At 36.9% G+C, this 21,846-nt stretch overlaps 1 protein-coding gene across 1 annotated transcript in view; it reads right to left on the bottom strand.

The window, feature by feature from the left end:
- Nucleotides 1-349: 349 nt before the first annotated feature.
- Nucleotides 350-21,846, bottom strand: part of RPAP3 (RNA polymerase II associated protein 3) — a 43,240-nt gene continuing 21,743 nt past the window's right edge. Inside the window, exons 8-17 of the mRNA XM_025883262.2 lie at nucleotides 21,203-21,328; nucleotides 19,931-20,058; nucleotides 17,094-17,215; nucleotides 15,111-15,181; nucleotides 14,891-14,992; nucleotides 6,160-6,395; nucleotides 4,743-4,929; nucleotides 3,827-3,924; nucleotides 3,159-3,259; nucleotides 350-822 (exon numbers count right to left, since the gene is read on the bottom strand). Coding sequence (XP_025739047.1) covers nucleotides 737-822; nucleotides 3,159-3,259; nucleotides 3,827-3,924; nucleotides 4,743-4,929; nucleotides 6,160-6,395; nucleotides 14,891-14,992; nucleotides 15,111-15,181; nucleotides 17,094-17,215; nucleotides 19,931-20,058; nucleotides 21,203-21,328 — 1,257 coding nt within the window. The 3' untranslated portion in view covers nucleotides 350-736. The remainder of the gene's footprint in view (nucleotides 823-3,158; nucleotides 3,260-3,826; nucleotides 3,925-4,742; nucleotides 4,930-6,159; nucleotides 6,396-14,890; nucleotides 14,993-15,110; nucleotides 15,182-17,093; nucleotides 17,216-19,930; nucleotides 20,059-21,202; nucleotides 21,329-21,846) is intronic.

Below are 21,846 nucleotides of genomic sequence, written 5' to 3'. Positions count from 1 at the left end.
CAAAACCAGGATGAGAATACTAGCCCTGCTTTCAAAACTTACAGACACCACACTCATACGCAACACATATACACAAGCTATATGCTAATTACTACCTTAGACATTCCTAGTTTTTAAAATTCTTAGTTTGCTTTAGATTATTATCTGTCTTTAGATGACATATAATGTGGATATCATGAGGGAAAAAAAACTGCAGCATGAAAATTTAAGGATGCTGTGACTCTTCAAGTAACCTACTGAAAGAGTCTAAAGTCTCCTTTCATTATAAATACTAAAAATACACACCCTGTAAATAAATATTTTTACGTAAGTGAACTAGCACAATATTAAAACATTTATAAAGAAACTATTTAACACACTCTATGCAACTTTATTCGTATGCTAATGAAGCAAACTTGTCACATGGCTACAAAAACTTACGAAAATATAAAAATATGTTAAAATTATGGGGCACTGAAGAATGCGTCTAGATTTATAATTTTAAATGACATAAAATACTGATCTTTACAAGTATAGGTCATTATATTTTTATTTTTGGAAAATGACTTATAAATAGTTCACCTGAGTACATTACTCATTACTTAAGTCACAATTCACCGTATAGTTAATTAACTTATGTCTAAAGATAATCTTTTCCTGTATGATTTCATTTTCTTAAAAGGCAAAATACTTTATTTTCAGTAAAAAAAATTTTACATATGAAAGTCAAAGACAATAATTTTAGTAAAAATGAAAATCAACCACCATATCTTTTCTTGAGTTCTTCAACAGACTTATCCTTCAATCCTGATTTGTCTATGTGATTGAACAATATATGTGCAACTGAAAAAAGAGAAAAAAATTCATTTTAGTCTCCATTTTTTAAAAACTAAGTGAGACAAAAAGAGTAATCTGATAAAACTTTTTATATTTTAAAGCAATAACCATTAGGATTATTTATAAATTCTAATTCAGATATTTAAAAAGCTAATCTGAGAATATTATATAAGAATCTAATGATGTTTCTTACCAGAATATTTTGTAAAAAATTTCCCCTTTCTCAATAACATTAATCTTGCAGATTAAACTTAACTCATTCCGTACTACCTTAAACATTTTTGCCCTCTGTAACAAGTATCCTTTATTTACTTAATATTTCAATTAACTGTTTCTCAAACTGAAACCATTTTATAAGAAAATTTTTTTATCTACTACTGTAAATTGAAACTTAGTAATAACATCTACAAAATATTAGCTATACATTTTTATAATATCCAATAAACTATAAACTATTAAAAATTAAAACAAAACTTGTCTGTAAATCATATAAAATCACCTTTCATACCACTGAATGGTCCACACTCAACATTTTGGAAAACTCTGTATAGTTCAAAATTAACACTGGCTACCAGTTGTTACTGATAAAAAAAGGTAACAACAGCTAAGATTGATTGAATGCTTATTAGTTACACTCCAGGAACCATTCCAGGTGCTCCCTGTGTTTAGCTTAGCTGACAGTGGTGACCCAACCAAGACAGTAATGTTGGTAGGCCAGTCTAAAGAACCAACTCATTGAGTACACTTGTACTTATCACATTACAGTAGCAAGAAATTCATTTACTCAATGCATTTACACTGACACGTTGTTATGCACTGTTCTATGCCCTGAGGCCTAGAGAACAAGGTATGCAAAGTTCCTGCTCTCATGGAGCTTTCACTCTTTTAGGGAGAGAGAAATAATAAACAAATACATGAAATATTTTCAGCTAGTTACATATTATGAAGAAAAATAAAGGAGGGTAAGAAGCCAAAGGGTGATAAAGGGAGGCAGACAGTTATTTTGAGTAGGTCTGTTGAGTAAATGGGTGCCTCTGAGGTGGCAACTCTAAGGTGGAAACTGAATGAAGTCAAGAAGCAGGCAAGGAGGAGATCCTCTAGGCTGCAGAAATGGCCAAATGCAAAGCACCTAAGGCCAAAATAAGTTTACCAGCTTGGTATATCAAAAAATATAAAGTCCGTGTGGTGGGGCAGAGTAATCAAAAAAAGTAGTAGAAGAGGTTAGAATAGTAATAAGAGAAGCTAGTATTTTTCAGGGAACTTCAGGGACTGTTTTTGAGTAAAGACAAACAGAAACGTCTTTTAGCTTAAACCCTATTTAAATATCTCATATAAAATGATGTGTCCACTTCTCTAAGTACAATGTAAAGAGTATTTTTCCTAGTGATTCAGACTCATTCAATGTTGCTGCTAGAAACATAAAGAAACAAGAAAAGGAGCCCGAGGTATGTATAGTCCAGGAGATACGTGAAAATGGTACACACAGAGTTTCTGCAATTTTTAAAACTAAAAACCTCGTACTCTTGCATTCTAATAATTTTTCCTTTTCCTAAAACTAGAGTAAAGCCCAAAACTCTGAAGTAACTGAAGTTCCTGAATAGTTTGATTTTACTTAAGGTTTCCCTAAACTGACACTTCATGGGAAAAACTGAGATGCAGAAATAGATAAGGAAGAGAATTCTGCAAGCTCATCACCTGCCAATTGTCCCCCTGACTCTACAATCCAACTACACCATACTTCTTTTAATTTTCTGAAGGTAATTTGCTCTTTCCTGCCTCAGAACTTCTGCATACATCATTCCCCAGGTCTAAAACTCCTCCCCACCCCTTTCATCTAACTGACTCCTGCATGTCTCTGAGGATTCAGGTTCAATCACACACACACAAGGAAACGGGCTCTCACAGAATGGGGTGGACCTCCCCTGCACCCATGCCCAGTGTCATGCGTCTGTGGTAGGTACCATTTATGTGTCCCACCACAGCAAGCTATCAACCGTTACGCTTCCATGCATTTTCAAGTAGAAGAGTCCAGACTATAAAGCCTAACTTTAAATCCTGGGTCTGGCTTCCTACCTAGGTGACCTTGGTCAGGTTCCTTACCTATGCCTCAGTTGCTGCCTTTGTAAAAGGGAATTGATAATCACACCTAAACCTCATAATGCTATTGTCAGGATGAAAAGATCTGATTTTACTTAACTGTAATTCAATTTAACTTGTGATTAATTTAAATTTAATTGTATGTATCTTAGAGTAAATATTCAATAAATGTCTACTATATTTGTTGACTAAATAAAGGAAGGTCAGAATAAAGAGATCTGGAAAAGCTTTCTTCACAGACTTACTTTTTTTCTCAGGTTCTGACATAAACATCACTGCCATATCAAACCTTTTTAGTTCAGAAAGTTTTTGTAAGATTTCAAAGATGAGTGATGGTTCTTCTTTCCTGAAACAATCCAAATATAAAACAAATGATTAATTAAAAGTAGCTCATGTAATTGTGTTTTTCTAATACAATATTTCCAATTATATATAAATAAGGTCATTTATCTTTTTTTCCCTGGATGTGGTCTACATTTTAAGTGCCCAAATGAAGAGATTTATCAAGTCAATTGAAGAAATTATAATTTTCTTAATTTTTTTAAATTTATTTTTTAATTAAAATTCAATCAACATATAGTGTATTAATAGTTTGAGGTAGAGTTCAGTGATTCATCAGTTGCATATAACACCCAGTGCTCATTACATCCCATAGCACAGACTTAATTAATCTGCTATCACATTTGTCACTTCTACACCTCCCTTTCGTTAAAAGTTTTAAAGTCCTTTTTCTTCCTACCTAATCATTTCCCTTTTTATTGCTTGCACTTGTAATCTCTTCACAACTTATACTAGAGAGCTAATTTTGCTCTACAGAAGGTAGTAATATGACATCAAGGAGAATGACTTTCCCAAATCACCAGAAATAGCATAACATTACAATATGCAGGTATAACAAAAAAATTCCACTTACTCAATATAAAAGTCATGCAGAATTTTAATGATTTGGTTGAATACATCTGGATCTAGATTTTTCTGAAACAACTTAGGATACATGGATGGCTCAATTTGCTTGGAAAAGATACAAAGAGTTAGAAAATTACATCATGACTACATTCACATATCACAAATTATGTATATAACAACTGCGTAGGTGAATATAGGGAAGAGTAACTGTTATGCACTAGTCCTTACTGAATAATAATGGGGTCACAGTGCAATGTAACTGTGACAGAAGAACGGAAGTCAGAGTAACTGTAAGATAATCACTCTGTTCAAGGCAGAGAATAATCTCATGAACAGAGAGATGTTCCCTGAGACAGAAACTTGACAGAGCTCTCAAGGAGCAATAAAAATAACTAGATAGTTTAAAAAAGAATTACATGAGATAATGTACTTAGAAGTAATTGGATACTAGAAAATTGTAAGGGATTATTACTATAATCACACTTGAAAAAGACAATGCTAAAATCCATTATTTGGTAAATTTCATAAGATCTGGTCTTTATTCTTGGAGCAAATAAGAGCTCATTTTCAGGAGAATGATTGTCTAAATATTGCAAGCACAGTGCTTGGGGCACATGGAAGGCACTCAATGTATTTTAACTTCTTTCCCCATCTTGAAGAATGAAGAATTAAGTTTAAGTTATGATTTCTGAAATTAGATTAAGTTGTATTAAACCACAGAACTTAACACAGAACCTATTTCCAAAGGTTTCCTGGCTGCAAATATTTAAAACAGTCTGGCCAAGGTAATACATGCAGCAAGCAAGGAAGGGGTCTACAATCATATTATACAAAAAGCAGATACAGTGCTATTGCACAGTACTAGTGACAAAAGAAGTTCTTTGACCTACTTAAACTGGAACTACTAGCTTCCTCTTTCTTACCTTCAAATACTGATACAACATATCCGGAGAACTTTTCAGTTGTCTGAAATCAGATTCAAGCTGGAATGAGTTTGCAGGAACTGGAGGGAGAACAGTTGTGACAAACTGAGCAGGTGTCTTGTCTATCTCTCCAGAAATCTTCTCACTGAAAGACTGACATACATTCTGTTTCAAGTTGACTGGAGGTCTGCAATATTTCAGAGGCATCAAACAATTAGAAAAGAACCAGAGATAGTTACAGCTTATATAAGGAAACATCAATGGCGATTTTTCAATTTCTGACTTTATTAATATAGTATTGTTAACTATTTATATTCTACATGTAGCAAATTCTCTCAGCTGATAAAAATATACCTATATTTTTGCCAAAACAGATTATGCTTTTGCCAATTTTCACATGCTGGCTATGTAATGACTATTCTCATCTGTTGGGCTACGCCTGGCCACCTTTTGAAGCACACCATTTCTGTATACTGTGTTACTACATCATATCACATATACTCACAACTCAGCCTTTCAGAAATCTGAATTATCACAGTTTCAAGAGAGATACTCCTAGACACCAAGAAATGCTTCCTCCTTTAAAAAAAAAATCTGCCTGGTTAGTGCTTTCCCCAAATCACTAAATAATCACTATCACTTTAGATAAAACCACTCAAATTCAACATTAAAAAAAACTTTTAACAGGATTGCTGAGTGGCAATACAAGAATGTATGAATAAAGTTTCAACATCCCCAAATAAACCTAATTAATCTAGATCTTTTATATTCTCACCATTAAGCAAACACATGACTTTTTTAAAATTCCACACATAAAGAGCCCACAAATAATCTTAAATATTAATGGCTAGAATAATGATGACTAAATTCTACATTTTTTCTGAAGTTTCCTTTTAAAAACTTTAAAAAGTGAAATGCATATACTGAAGTTTTAGAATAAAAATGCACAAAATCAATTTGTTCAAGATACTTTCTTACGTCTAAATTCCCCACTATGGTGTAGGAATAGCGATCATACCTTAAGCAAAACCTCTCTTATGGTTAAGTACAAATAAAAATCTAGAATGTGAAGTTGGGCAGTTCAAAGAATTACAGTGATGAACACAAACCAGAAGTCTCATCAGTAACACCAATTCTCTAGCGAATTATTACCATTCTAGAGGAGTATCAAGTAAGAGTATTTCCTCTGGGGTGCCTGGGTGGTGCAGTCAGTTAAGCGTCCAGCTCTTGGTTTCGGCTCAGGTCATGATCTCAGGGTCATGAGATCAAGCTCCACATAGGGCTCCTGCTTAGCACAGAGCCTACAGAAGACTCCCTCTCCCTGTCCCTCTGCCTCTCCCCTCGCTCTCACTCCCCCACTCTCTCTCTAAAATAAATTAATAAATCTTTTAAAAAAAAGAGTATTTCTTCTACTCACGGCAGGGCTGAAGTATCACTGATTTCTTCTATTTTCAATACTTTTGCTTTTGGAATATCACTTGTGGGCAAAAGGTCACCCTGGCTTGAATTCTTCTTATTTGCAGGGCCTGCACTTGCTCTTTCATTTGCCAGGTGAATAGGATTACTCTGTGCAGCAGCAGCAGTGCTATCTGGCACATCAATAGTCTGTATCAAATCACCAGTTTCTTCAATAACAACTTTCTTGAGTGGTTTCTAAAACAATTAAAACCAATACTTCAAGTCCTAGCCACAGCAATCAGACAACAAAAAGAAATCAAAGGCATCCAAATCGGCAAAGAGGAAGTCAAACTCTCACTCTTTGCAGATGATATGATACTTTATGTGGAAAACCCAAAAGACTCCACCCCAAAACTGCTAGAACTCATACAGGAATTCAGTCAAGTAGCAGGCTATAAAATCAATGCACAGAAATCAGTGGCATTCCTATACACCAACAACAAGACAGAAGAGAGACAAATCAAGGAGTCGATCCCATTCACAATTGCACCCAAAATCATAAGATACCTAGGAATAAATTTAACCAAAGAGGCAAAGGATCTGTACTCAGAAAACTATAAAATACTCAGGAAAGAAATTGAAGAAGACACAAAGAAATGGAAAAACATTCCATGCTCATGGATTGGAAGAACCAACATTGTGAAGATGTCAATGCTACCCAGAGCAATCTACACATTCAATGCAATCCCCATCAAAATACCATCCACTTTTTTCAAAGAAATGGAACAAATAATCCTAAAATTTGTATGGAACCAGAAGAGACCCCGAATAGCCAGAGGAATATTGAAAAAGAAAAGCAAAGCCGGCGGCATCACAATTCCGGACTTCCAGCTCTATTACAAAGCTGTCATCATCAAGACAGTATGGTACTGGCACAAAAACAGACACATAGATCAATGGAACAGAATCGAGAGCCCAGAAATGGACCCTCAACTCTATGGTCAACTTATTTTTGACAAAGCAGGAAAGAATGTCCAATGGAAAAAAGACAGTCTCTTCAACAAATGGTGTTGGGAAAATTGGACAGCCACATGCAGAAGAATGAAACTGGACCATTTCCTTACACCACACACAAAAATAGACTCCAAATGGTTGAAAGACCTAAACGTGAGACAGGAGTCCATCCAAATCCTAAAGGAGAACACAGGGAGCAACCTCTTCGACCTCAGCTGCAGCAACTTCTTCCTAGAAACATCACCAAAGGCACAGGAAGCCAGGGCAAAAATGAACTATTGGGATTTCATCAAGATAAAAAGCTTTTGCACAGCAAAAGAAACAGTCCACAAAACCAAAAGACAACCGACAGAATGGGAGAAAATATTTGCAAATGACATATCAGATAAAGGGCTAGTATCCAAAATCTATAAAGAACTTATCAAACTCAACACCCAAAGAACAAATAATCCAATCAAGAAATGGGCAGAAGACATGAACAGACATTTTTCCAAAGAAGACATCCAAATGGCCAACAGGCACATGAAAAAGTGCTCAACATCGCTCGGCATCAGGGAAATCCAAATCAAAACCTCAATGAGATACCACCTCACACCCGTCAGAATGGCTAAAATTAACAAGTCAGGAAACAACAGATGTTGGCGGGGATGTGGAGAAAGGGGAACCCTCCTACACTGTTGGTGGGAATGCAAGCTGGTGCAACCCCTCTGGAAAACAGTATGGAGGTTCCTCAAACAGTTGAAATTAGAGCTACCATTCGATCCAGCAATTGCACTACTGGGTATTTACCCCAAAGACACAAATGTAGGGACCCGAAGGGGTACGTGCACCCCAATGTTTATAGCAGCAATGTCCACAATAGCCAAACTATGGAAAGAGCCAAGATGTCCATCGACAGATGAATGGATAAAGAAGAGGTGGTATATATACACAATGGAATATTATGCAGCCATCAAAAGGAATGAGATCTTGCCATTTGCAACGACGTGGATGGAACTGGATGGCGTTATGCTGAGTGAAATAAGTCAATCAGAGAAAGACATGTATCATATGACCTCACTGATATGAGGAATTCTTAATCTCAGGAACAAACTAAGGGTTGCTGGAGTGGGGGTGGGGTGGGAGGGATGGGGTGGCTGGGTGATAGACATTGGGGAAGATATGTGCTACGGTGAGCGCTGTGAATTGTGTAAGACTGTTGAATCACAGATCTGTACTTCTGAAACAAATAACACAACATATTTAAAAAAAAAAAAAAGAAAAAGAAGATAGCAGGAGAGGAAGAATGAAGGGGAGTAAGTCAGAGGGGGAGACGAACCAGGAGAGATGATGGACTCTGAAAAACAAACTGAGGTTTCTAGAGGGGAGGAGGGTAGGGGGATGGGTTAGCCTGGTGATGGGTATTAAAGAGGGCACATTCTGCATGGAGCACTGGGTGTTATGAACAAACAATGAATCATGGAACACTACACCAAAACAAATTATGGAATATATGGTGATTAACATAACAATAAAAAAATTAAAACCAATACTTCAAATCAACGTATAAAGGTTTCCTATTTTAGGGTCACAAGTTAAAAGGCTGCTGTGTCCTTATAACTAATATCTGCTCCATATTTAGAGAATGTACTTAGATTTTAATTTCATAGACTAACAGCTGTAAGTCAGTTCGGTCTGATGGCTAGATAGACAGGAGTCATACTCTGAGAATACAAAGAATAAAAAGATGCAGAGCACCTAGCATGTGTAAGTGTGAATGGGAGAAAGAAGAGATGTACGTATACATAATTCCAAGGCAATGGGCAGCATGCCGTAAAAGGGGAAAGCACCACATGCTACGGGAACACAGAGGAAGGAAGACAAACACTGGCATCAGGGGAGTCGTCACAGAGAAGTACACACGAACGGCAATATGGAAGGGCAAGCACGGTCAGTGGGAAGATGAGAAGTCCAAAGGGGCTAGAGCAAGGCGAGGAGTTGGGGGAACAAAGCCTGAAAGGCTGCTGCTTAAAGACAGCTTATACAGGAATTGTGCGCCATGTCAAGGAGTTTGGACTTTTGTCTGAGAGGCAACAAAGCCAAGAAACATTATGGCCAAACCTACAGTGGCCTAATTGAAGGCGAGCAGAACAAGGTCAGACAATAACCAGTATCCTGTATGAAACAGAGTAACGTTAAAATCTAAGTAGATTAAAAAATGACAATAATAAACAAAAAACACCTAAGTAGATTTTCTAAGTATGTAGCTGCTGGACAAAACCAGCCCAGGGTTAAAGATTTGTCAAATATATTCACAAAGTTGCTAAGATGTGACCACAATGGTTTCTAATTTAACAAAATAAATAGGAGTCACTGTTTATTTCAATCATTACAAATGTCAAACATGTTCAATTTCTTCTTAAGTTTACACACAGTACTCTATTTTTAATAAAAAAACTTTTCTTCAATTTAACCTAAGTGTTCATTCCAACTGTACGGTTGAACTTTAAATCAAAAAGTTGTAAATATAAAAACTTTAGACATAAATATTAAACTCAATGTTAACTATAAACATTCTATTAACATAGCTAAGACCTAACAGTAACAACCAAGTGTTACTAAATGAATAAACATAAATTTTAAAAGCTATTAGCAAAATTGTTAAGAGTCCTAGTAGCAGTTCTATTTAAAGTACAATCATGTTAAGCTGAAGCCTTTGCCTTGCTGAGAACTCTCAATAGCAACAGTTTTCTCTGAAGATATTAACCAAGAATGGGCATGTCTTAGTGCTGCACAATGGACTGTCATTTCTGACAGGCAATAATCACTGGATTAAATTAATATAGTCCCATTTAAAACCAAATCCCTTCACTGACAACAGATGTGTGAACATGATGATAATTTAAAAATTTCCTAATCAGTGGTCTCTATGAAGTGTAGACCAGTGGGGACTGGGAGCTGCTGAGGGCTACTGATGGTTGGGAGGGATGGGGGGAGGCGGTGACAGTATGCTGGTTAACAAGAATGAAACACAAAAAAAGATATCATGACAGAAAGATTTAAGCAAATATGAAAGGTTCAACTAACCCTCTCTCAAAACTAAGATTTAGATGCATAACATTTTATTTAGCTCTATGTTATGGCCATTTCAAGAAAAGGAAGAGAAAAATAAAAATAAACAGAAAGGGAGAAAGAGAAGGGGACAGACCAAGTAGAAAGATGAAGCTTTGCTATAGGAAAACAGAAAAATGAAAATAAAACAAAATAAAGTATTTCAGCAGAGACTACGAAACCAATAGACCCTTCATTTACTACCACCTGTGCGGGAACCCCAGGTCCCAGGTGACCTACATCATTGCTCTCCTACACGCTCTCCAAAGAAGATTCGCCAAAAGTACTCCCAGGCCGTCAGCCCTTGAAACACAGACTTCCCTGGCCTAGGCTCCCATTTGACTCAAGTAATCCTAGGACACTCCCACCACTTCCCGGGCCTTCCTCTCTTTCCTGACCACTTTCCCAGTGGTCTGTCTCACAAATATGGACTGAGAAGGAAATTAATATTCACTTCACCTAAAACTGCCTTAGCATTAATGGATATTATTTCCCTTGATCGAAACTAATCTGTGAGTTATCCTCAAGGAGAAAAAGTAAGGGTTACACAGGGATTAAGTAACTTGCCCAAGATTTCAAAGATTATAAAGTGAGGCTCAAATCAACTCTTAAAAACATTATGCCTAACTGCATCTTCTATCTTTTAAATAATGCCCACATTTTTATTATGAAGACCTATTACAAAAATAAACAGCAATTTTCCCCCTTGCTGCTAAGATACTGATTTTGTTTGTTTGGGATCATTTACAGAATGGTTTACCCCAAATCTTTCATTTCACAGAGGTGTTTTGTTTTCAGATCTTGCCACAGAAGACTTAAATACATGTTGCATTTTTCAAACTATTAACATAAGTTGATTTTTAAGTGAGGGAGAAGAGAACCCAACAAATGTATAAACACTCCTTATATACTGGCCATGGGACATCATATATACAGATATTTCATTTACCACATGGCCATGTTCTTATAATTATGGACAACAAAGTCTGACAAAGGCTTTTTTAAACCTTGTGAATTTTTTGTGAAAATGTCTTATAAAGATGTAAAAGTTTAACCACTTTTTTAAACCACTTTTCATTAAACATTTAATCACCTTTATTGAAAAGAATAGTAGACATTAACATAATGTATGAAAATGAATACAACGTACAGAAGCAACTAGATTTATGCCTGGTCACGAACAAGTACTGTCTCACAAAATCCAAGAATAAAGTCACAAGAACACGGAGGGGGCGCCTCTGGCTGGCTCTCAGTAGAGCACGAGACTCCAGATCTCAGGGTCATGAGTTGGAGCACCCACGTTAGGCATGGAGCCTACTTAATTAAAAAACAAACAAACAAACAAACAAAAAACACTAGAAAAGCATTTAAGAAATTCTGTTACTAACCTGAAATTTGAACTCGACAAAGCAAACTTTTTTTGCCTTACTTTCTTCCTTTGTAAAAGCAAGATAAAAATACCTGCTCTGACTTCCTTATAAAATTGTCAAGAATCTCAAAGCATCCACCATGCATAACAGTTACTTCCAGGAGGCAGGGAGAGGATCATGACCAGTGAGGGGAACACAGGGGGATTTTGGAGACTGAGACCTTTCAATTTTTGACCTAGTTGGTGATTTCATTGGTGTTCACTCTATAATTATTTTTTAAATCTTATTTTGTCTTGTGGACTCTTCTGTATATGTTAGGTTAATGTCAGAAATTACCACAGTCAGATAATAACTTTAAAGATTCACCACAAAACAAATTGCTAAATTCATGCCAGCTACTCTTTCTGTTCTAATATTGCAGGAAAAAAACTGGCTTTGTTGGATTTAATGAAAAATAGTATGGTATACCAAAAACAATGTGCAATGTATATTTTTAAAGACAATTTGCTTATACTAGAGAGTTTTGCCTTAGGTGCTGATTTTTTTTTTTTTTTTTTGAAAAGAGGTAGATATGGTACTGAGGGTCTTGCAATGCAAGGGTAAACCTGGCTGAGGACACTGTACCCATCCTCAAGTTTCTCAGGACACCCCTTATGATGGACTGTGTCATTTCCCCACACTGAGCTGGAAAGCAGGGGTCTCTTGCAGAGAGGGAAAGAGGCTGTTTACAGAAAGGCAGACACGCACCACCTCCGTGGATGTGCACCATACAAAGACCATGTGCTGGGTTCTCTGAGCCATGAGGCACGCCTCTAATTTTTGTTTCAGCTGATTTGAGCCCCAAGCTGTCCACAGTTGTTTGATGAGTTATGAAAAGACCTGAACCAGGGCCCTGTGGTGTCTTCACCAAGTACAGGGGACAGGGCTCCCCCTTATCCTTGGGGATCACCTGAGCATGTGGGAAATCCTCTGCCAGTCAGGGACCTGAGAGTAGGGAAGAGTTTAAGGTGGTAGAGCAATGAGTGGAGGGTTTAATTCTGCACAGTCTATGCAAATCAAAATAAACCTCCATGCCTTCCAGGGCCTTTCTGAGATCCAGAAGCTGGCGCCACTCCCCTGAGAACGGCAGCTCTGTCTCTACCAAGGGCACAGGGGAAGGGCAAGGTAAATGCTGTGGCCATTCTCAGTTGTACCCCTTTTGCGAAACCATCTTTTTGTACAGCGCTCTCTCCTGGCCTTAGCTCTGTTTTGCGTGTTGTGTGAGATGTCTGCTGTGTTATTTATTTTCAAAGTGCAAACTCTTAACCCAACAGCCTACAGGCTTCTCTCTTTTCAGCGTGTCATCTTGGTTGTGCCTCCAGAAGCCAAAAGTACCTAAAGGCTGAGGACCTTAGGGCTTTGTGTGTTTCTGGGAATAACACGAAGAGGAGGACACCACACTCCATGCTGAAGCCTCCTGGCCTGGCTGACTCCTTCCAGAACTCCTCTAGGTGGGATCACTGCTGTTTCCTCCTTTCCTGTTATTAGATGATTAACCTGTTCAGAATGTCTGCGGTAATCCTCGCAACTGGAAAATGTGAAATGCCATCCCTCCAACTTTACAGTGTGTGCTTTGTGCAATTCTGAATGGTCTTAGATAAGGTCAGTTTCCTAACTCATCATTGCTCCATCTCTGGTGGTAAATGTGCCACACAGAATCCCTCCAGTTGTACCCTGGGTAAAAATATTCTGAATTATCAGAGGTGACATATTTGTAGTAGAAAACGTACACCAGCAATGAAGTCATGAAGAGAGAAAAATCAGTTACTACTGCAGGGCCAGTTCTACACACAGTCCTTCAGCTGTGTTCTTATGAGCGGGTTCGGTTGTGTCCTGAGTCACTGGTTAGGACTCATTCTGCCTCTCATGATACAGCATGGGAATTTTATACCAGAAATCAAAACACATTTGTGTTAATTCTGCTATTTAGAACTTTTGCCTCCTGCTTCCACAGAACATAATTACTCTCTCATAGTGTACCTAGAACTACCTATGAATTGATAAGATAAACATAGCTGAGCTGTCATTTATAAGGAACATGTTCCTCCCAGAAAACACCATCTCAGTTCCCCTCCAAAACGCAGGCATCCCCATCTCCCAGAGGTCTCTGAGGCCACTGACAGAACTTGCAGGGAGAAGACCCCTTTGTCAGGGAGGGAAGCAAAAGAAGGTGGTCATGGGCTGGCAGGCAGAACTCTTCCACAGGAGTGGAGAATGGGCTTTTTATTCTCACTCATTCTTTCTGTTCTCAATATCCAAAGAACCACCTCCTGCAGCCACGGAGGAGGGACGCAAGGTTATCCTGGACACAGACGCCTACCTGTCTGGAGTACACGACTTTATTCGTTTATAATTACTTCTGGTAATCCTCTAGGATGGAACCCCTTGCCATTCCACACTGCAGACATGGGCAGTGACGTGTGGCGACAGTCATTTAACCTCCTGGCTTCTAGTCCCCCGAGCTGCAGGCAGCACCCAGTGGGAGGGCCAGAGTTCTCTGGGACTGATGCTGCCCTCTGGGAACCTGGTGATAGGAAAGGTAGCAGGTGCAGACGCCTGCTTTTCTGGGGTTCAGCTGTTGTTGGTATTGGCTCTTTTGTCTGTCATATCAACATAGCTTCCACTTCTGCTCTGCAAATCAGTATGGCGACAAGAGGACCCCCTTCCTTACCAGGACCATCCTGCACGTGCTAGTTCATGGGCCCCCCTTTATCACTATCCATGGGCTATGAGCCACCTCCACTTCCCGCACCTCGGCGGCCCCAGGGACCACACCCACCACCCCCACCTGCACCAGCTGATAAATGATGTGAGCAGTGTAAATGACTTGTAAAGCACATTCATCTTTTGTTGTTGTTGAGCTTAAGTGCTAATTTTAGATCTAACCCCACATGAGATGCAAGGCTATTATTATAATAAAATCATAATCCCAAATAAAAATGGTACTAGAAATTTAAAAAATAATTATTATAAAATGTAAAACTACCTCAAATTCCTTTAATATCAGAAAATATGTCAAAATATTTAAATTTATAGTGCTAAATTAAGTCACTGAAAAAGTTTTCCCAGAATTCTAAGCAGCTGAATTTCCCCATTTTTATTACGTCAATAATTATCCTAAGAGTGCTTTTTAAAGATTCTAAAAAGTTTATTAATTCAACAGTTTGCTTCCAACTCTAATACAATACTGATATTTAAAAAGGAAGGAAAAAAATGAAAGAAAAGTGCTTCACTTACAGTTGACCCAAGATGAGACGGATTATCAATAGGTTTTATCACATTTTGCCTTTGTGTAGAATCGAGAAAAATGTCATCCCAGTGTCCTTTCTCAATTAAGTCCTTGAAAATAAATTTGTAAGCATGACTACCAAAATATATTCTCAAGTTAATTATGTAACAGATAATGTGTTTCTGCTTCAGAAAATAAGACCATATTTTGGTGAAAAGATTACATTACCTTTTTAATTTTGGAAAGTTCAGTTACTGCTTGCTTATTCCCAGGTTCCAAAAGTAAAACAGTTTCAAAATCTAAAGTGAATTTTTAAGAAACAGAATTAATGAAAATATTTACAGAGTTCAAGCCATGATACATTTAGTTAATAACCCATGTTTCTCTCCGGAAGCTTTACTCAGGATACTAGGAAACAGGTGAGCAATAATAAGAGCTAAACAATGACTAAGTGCTCCTCTAGTTACTTTATGTGAATTCTCGTGTCACCCTCATCACAACCCCACTTTCCAGATGAGGCCTAGAGGTCATCTAACTTACCAAAGCTCATAGTATTAAAAAATGACAGGGTTACTCACCAAATGTAAGACAGAATCTAAGAGAATTCCATATAATGGAATATTATTCAGCCTTAAACCTTGAAGACATTATGCTAAGTTAAAGAAGCCAAACACAAAAGGACAAATACTGCATGATTCTACTTATATGGGTTACCTAGAATAGTCAAATTCATTGAGACAGAAAGTACAATGGTGGTTACCAGGGCCTGGAGAAGGGGGGAATGGGGAGTTCTTGTTAATGGGTAGATTTTCAGGATTGGATGATGAGAAAGTTCTGAAGATGTATGCTGGTGATGGTCACACAACAGTGTGAATGTACTTAATGCCACTGAACTGTACACTTAAAAAATGGTTAAGATGGAGGCGCCTGGGTGGCTCAGATGGTGAAGCATCTGCCTTCGGCTCAGGTCATGATCTCAGGGTCCTGGGATCGAGCCCCACATGGGGCTCCCTGCTGAGCAGGGACCCTGCTTCTCCCTCTCCTCCCCACTTGTGCTCTCTCTCGCTATCTGTCCCTCTCTCTCAAATAAAGAAATAAAATCTTTAAAAAAAAAAAAAGGTTATGATGGCAAATTTTTATGTTATGTATATTTTACTATTTTTTTAAATGCATGAGCTTCAGCTGAAGCCAAGCTTAGAGAGAAACTGTCAGATTTAAATGCACATATCAGAAAAGAAGGAAGGCTGAAAATCAATTATCTAAGTATTGATGTCAAGATATTAGAAAAACATCAAATTAAACCTAAACAAAATAGGGGCGCTTGGGGGCTCAGGTCACGATCCTGGGATCCTGGGATCAAGGCCTTGTTGGGCTCCCTGCTCAGCTCCCTGCTTCTTCCTCTCCCTCTGCTTCCCCCCCCCCCCCCCCCCGCCCCGGCTCATGCGCATGCCCTCTCTTGCTCTCTCTCTCTCAAATAAAATCCTTTTTTTTTTAAAGATTTTATTTGACAGAGAGAGAGAGAGAGAGAGAGACAGTGAGAGAGGGAACACAAGTAGCGGGAAAGGGAGAAGTAGGCTTCCTGCTGAGCAGGGAGCCCAACATGGGGCTCGATCCCAGGACCCAGGGATCATGACCTGAGCCGAAGGCAGATGCTTAACGACTGAGCCACCTAGGCGCCCCAATAAAATCTTTAAAACAAAACAAACCTCAACAAAATTGAAGGAAAGGAATAAAGAGCAGAAATAAATGAAACAGAAAACACCCACAATAAAACCAAGCTGGTTCTCCAAAAAGACTAATAGAATGAATACTTAAAAGATAGATCCTGGAAAAATAAAATAACTAGTAGCAACAATAAAAAGGAGCACCACTGCAGATCTCACGTTATCCTCTAACCTTTAACGGCTGATTCCCTTTCCTTTTCTTTTTGCCTTTTCCTTCTCACCTATAATTCAAATTATTCATTAACTCTGATTGGCAATTAGCCAGGTCAGACTGTACACTATTAAAGTAAAAGATAATCTGGTCCACTATGGAAGCTGCATTCCTTCAAATCTGCAAACTATTCACGATCTGAACTGTGAAAGAAAATTTACTTCTCTAAGTTCTGTATCCTTGAACAACAGAAAAGCTACATAAATCTCTGCTTCTGTAACTTAGAGGAGTCTCATAAGGACAAGTGAGTGATAGTTGTTTTAAAAATAGTCATACCTTGTTTGGCCTCATTTAACTTTCCCAAAAATGTTCTTGCCATTCCTCTTCTGGCAAAAGCTTTAGAGTATGAGCCATCTAATAAAATAGCTTGTGTGCAGTCTTTTTCGGCTTCTTCATATCTATTTAATATGACAAAATTACCAACTGGAAAATGCAGCTCATAGATAAACTTGACATAAACAGAGCTTCTAATGTAAAACGCAGGCATATTATTTTAATTAAAAACTCCCAAATCTGTCTTTGAGGGGAAAGACTATTTTTTTTTTAATTGTTCCCTCTCACCAAATCTTGGAAACATCTAGGAAGGAGGGAAAAGGTACGAGGTTAAAAGAAAGTCAGGAAAGAATGTGCTGGAAGAATGTAAGAAATGATGGCAAAATACAGGCCAAGCAGACAAAAGAATACCACATGCTGGCAGCCCACTTCCCCCTCAACACTCAATACACACAGGTACTACATTGACAATTAAAACTGGCATTAATTTTCTAATATTTACCCACGTAAGGATCACCTAAGGTATACCTCACCTAAGGAAAACCAACCTACGCAAAACTGAGGACTCGTTATATGTGTGATGGCATATCATCTAACGCTTTTCATTAATTCTACTCAACCATGCAACCAGCCATCAATTCAGTCAGACTGGGTAGTGCTCTAAAAAACAAAAAGTTAAAGAGAGCTAAAACAAAACAAAACAAAACAAAAACCAAACAAAAAAACTGAAGACCCTCCTATGTGTCAAAATGACATTAATGAATTACTGTAAATTTATTTGGCATGATAATGGTATTACAGTTATGTACAAAAGATCCTTTAGGGATAAGATGTCATATGTCCTAATTTGCTTTATAACAATTCAGATGGGAAAAAAGCTAACTAAATATAATGACAAACGTATGGCTTGTTAAAACTAGATGATTCGGTACATGGGATTTATTATATTACTTTCATGAAAGCTATAAAAGTTTCATAATAAAAAATTCCAAAAAATGAGTCTCTCCCGTGATTACATTCTCCCCAAGCCTAAAATGAATGCCATTCTACCCTCAAAACAAGACCTCATAGGAACAAATCAAAATTTCTAATGAACTTAAACATCTTTTCTTTAATTCACTTTTCAATGAAATTATGTCTGTACAAGTGTGTGTGGCCACGCCCCACTAACAGATTTTCTATTTTGCTGACTGTATCATTCTCTCATTCCAGACACATGCATGCCCTCCTCCCCCCGCCCGTTTTCAAGGTAAAGTACTTTAAGGAGCACAAAGTCAAGGGCTTGCCTGACTCTCCAGCCTTCGCTCTACCACTGTACCCTGTATACAGCCACAATATGGGCCACGCAGCCTTTCCAGAAGTTACATTAACTTTCCCACTCTTGTGCCTTTAAACCTATACTGGGGTACTCAATCTGTTTTTCACCTCACTTACTCTAACCAAAATAATGTATCTCTAATTGTGTCTGTTAGTTTAAATGAGAATAAATATACAAACAAAATTTACTCCTATGACAGGAGTTCCTAACCTGAGGTCCTTTAAGAGACCTGAAAAGTTGGATGGGAAAATTATTACTCCTTATTTTCACTAACTCTTAAATGGGATTTGGCTTTTCTTTCGATTATAACTGTAGACAAGAAAACCACAGTAGCAAAAGCAGTAGCTATGACTTCGCCCCAATAAATATCATTATTTTCATATCACATTACAACTATTACAGATATCTCAAAATATTACTTATGTTCACCACTATTTCAGAATTATAGTAGTAATTAAACCTGCGATTTGTTTGTATGTGATCACAGCATCCCAGTCTATAAATGCTCCTAGGGCCTAACTGGCCAACTATTAGGCAACTAACTCTGCCCCTAGTAGTCATTCGGATACCAAAGAGCAAAGTCATATGTTACCACACTGGTAACATAACCATCTGTGTGTGTTACTTTTCTTACTTCCTATCCACACTTACTAGTGCATCAGTATGTGGAAGAAGATGTCACAGATCAGCCCAAATTTAAATTTTCGTATTATGTCTTCAAAGCAAATTTTTAGCTTTAAATCTACCTGTATTTTAAATGTAGCTTCTTGTTTTGTTGTGTCAATTAAAAAGCATATATACCACTGTCACAAATTGTAGTATTTTAAAAACTATATTTCAACATAATTGGTTACCTCTGTAGTCTCAAATGTATAATTATGCATTCAAAGATATCCCGAGAAAGGTTCCCCATGCAGCCAAATGGGTCCACAGCACCAAAAAAAGTTCAGAATCCCTATTTTAAGTATTCACAGGGTTTTTTCTTAAATTCTATCACTAGTATATAAAATATTATTACAACAGATGTAAAGAACTGTGAGACACAGTTTCTGCGAGCAGATATATCCAGCCGATTGTTCAACTTGGAATCCCTGAGTGCATATCCAGAAACAGCTGTTAGTGTATCACAGGACCAAGTCTTAGCTGTATATATAATCAATCAGCTGATCTCAATGGCAACAATTCTCTTTTGTTATGTATGGACATGCATATATAAAACACTGCCAGGTAAGAATTTGCCCAAAAGGTTCTGAGTTTAAAAATAATTTTTAAATCACTAATTCAAAGTAACATGCATTAAACAATTAAAAAAATGTTAAATTGTGTAATGCCACACTATTACAAGTGGGAAAATAATAACAAGAGCTAACATTTACTGAATATGTACTGATACACAGTTTCTCTCTCATTTAAATTTAATGCTCATGAGTAAATAAATTATATTTTATTATTTATCTAACATGCCAATTTATGGTAAATTTCATTTTCATCCTGAAAAGCATTAAATAGAACCAATACTTACTTCTGAATCCTCAGATAGGCCATCGCTCTGTTACCTGGAAGAAGGGCATTAGTGCCATCTGCTGCTATCCCCCGAGTATAGCATTCAATTGCTCTTTCGTATTTCCCCTCTTTGAAAAATCCATTCCCCTATCATTTTCGAAAGAAGTATAAAGAATGACAAAATATGCAAAAAATTAGCTGAATTCAAATCTTAAGTAAACACTACAAGAATACTCATCAACACTGTATCAGTAATTAAAGTATATTTTAATGTTAAAAATTTAGTCCATGACACATGTTCTAAAATCTGTTAGTTTAGGTTGTTTTTTCAGTACTGAAAAGAAAAAAATGTACACTACTATACTACTTTGCACCATTAATCATTATTCTACTAATTAAATATTATACAAAGCTTAAATCTAAAAACACACTTTAATAAATAGAGGCCCAAATATTATACTCTTTAGTTGTATTGGAAGCTGTACAATAGAATTTCATTAACTCAAATAATTTTTGTGAAAGAACAGAGTACCAGAATTGTACAACTCATTCTTTGGTAACACTAACATGCCTAAACACAGGATAAATTAAACCATATTGGAATGTGTACCAGATTTCACTATTTTATTTATAATCAGTCAGGTTTATTACAATCAATATCATTCCGTAAGTATTTATCATTCCATAAGTATTTTTCCAAGAAAAGCTACAAATATGTTAAACTAAATCTCAACTCAGGATTCCTAAAGGAATTTTGACCAGAAAACAGTCCAGTGTGAATTAATGAAAAAAAAATTCTATGTAAGAATGAACTGTAACTTATTTCTATGTTAAATTTATAACCATCTCTATGTAAATATGTTAAAATCCTCAAAAGTAACTTCCTCCCTGGGTGCCTGGGTGGCTCAGTTGGTTAAGCGACTGCCTCGGCTCAGGTCATGATCCTGGAGTCCCGGGATCGAGTCCCGCATTGGGCTCCCTGCCCAGCAGGCAGCCTGCTTCTCCCTCTGACCCTACCCCCTCTCGTGCTCTCTCTCTCTCTCACTCTAACAAATAAAATTTTAAAAAATTTTTTAAAAAAAGTAACTTCCTCCCTAAACTATACTATTTTTTAAAATTATGTATTAAGTCATCAATTACTCAAATTTTGAATTAGTAACCTCCAGGGGTTTTTTAGTATAATTTTCAGTTCCTACTGAAGAATTTTAATATTAGAGAAGACCGAAAGAGACAGAAGAAACGAAGACTACACTCAGCAAAACATATATATGTTGAAATCCCTCTGGATTACCAGATCTTTCTCTGAAATGGCCTGCTGCTTATTCTTTTGCTCTTCAATTTGTTTTTTCTCTCCTTCGGTTGATTTAATCATTGTATCAGCTCCCTTTGGATATGAATTTTCTTTGGATGTTAAAGCCTAGGAGACACAGTAGTCAGCTAAAGTAAAACAAGTAATGTAAGATGCATATATATATTTGACTTTAAAACACTAAATCATTCAAATGTGTTAGAATTTCTGTCACATTTCAAATTAATATTGAAATAATAGTTTTTACTCTAATCAAAGTCTAATTCAAATTAAAAAACAAAATAGTGAATTTAATATACATCTTATTCCAATTAAAATAAGCCATATCCACTAATGGTAGTTGTTCATTTATTTATTCAAGAAATATTTATTGAATTTTTACACAGGCCAGGCACCATTCTAGTAACTTTTTTCAAAAATAAACAGATAATTAAGACCACATCACCAAATTTCTCAGATTTAATATTCAGTCATTATTTAATCTCCGACAAAATACAAAAATATAAAACATAATTCACCATTATAAGTTGATAAATTTATCAGCAAATTATGTGCAATAAGTAATGGCAGTATTTAAAAGCAGATTTTCCCCAAACATTGTCACTTTTTTCTCAAAGTTTCAACGG

Source organism: Callorhinus ursinus, unplaced genomic scaffold (genome assembly GCF_003265705.2).
Source record: "Callorhinus ursinus isolate GAN/ISIS: 27379988/994484 unplaced genomic scaffold, GSC_fseal_2.0 scaffold44, whole genome shotgun sequence".
In the NCBI taxonomy this organism is placed as follows: Eukaryota; Metazoa; Chordata; class Mammalia; order Carnivora; family Otariidae; genus Callorhinus; species Callorhinus ursinus.
This window is presented reverse-complemented; position numbering and strand designations above follow the sequence as displayed.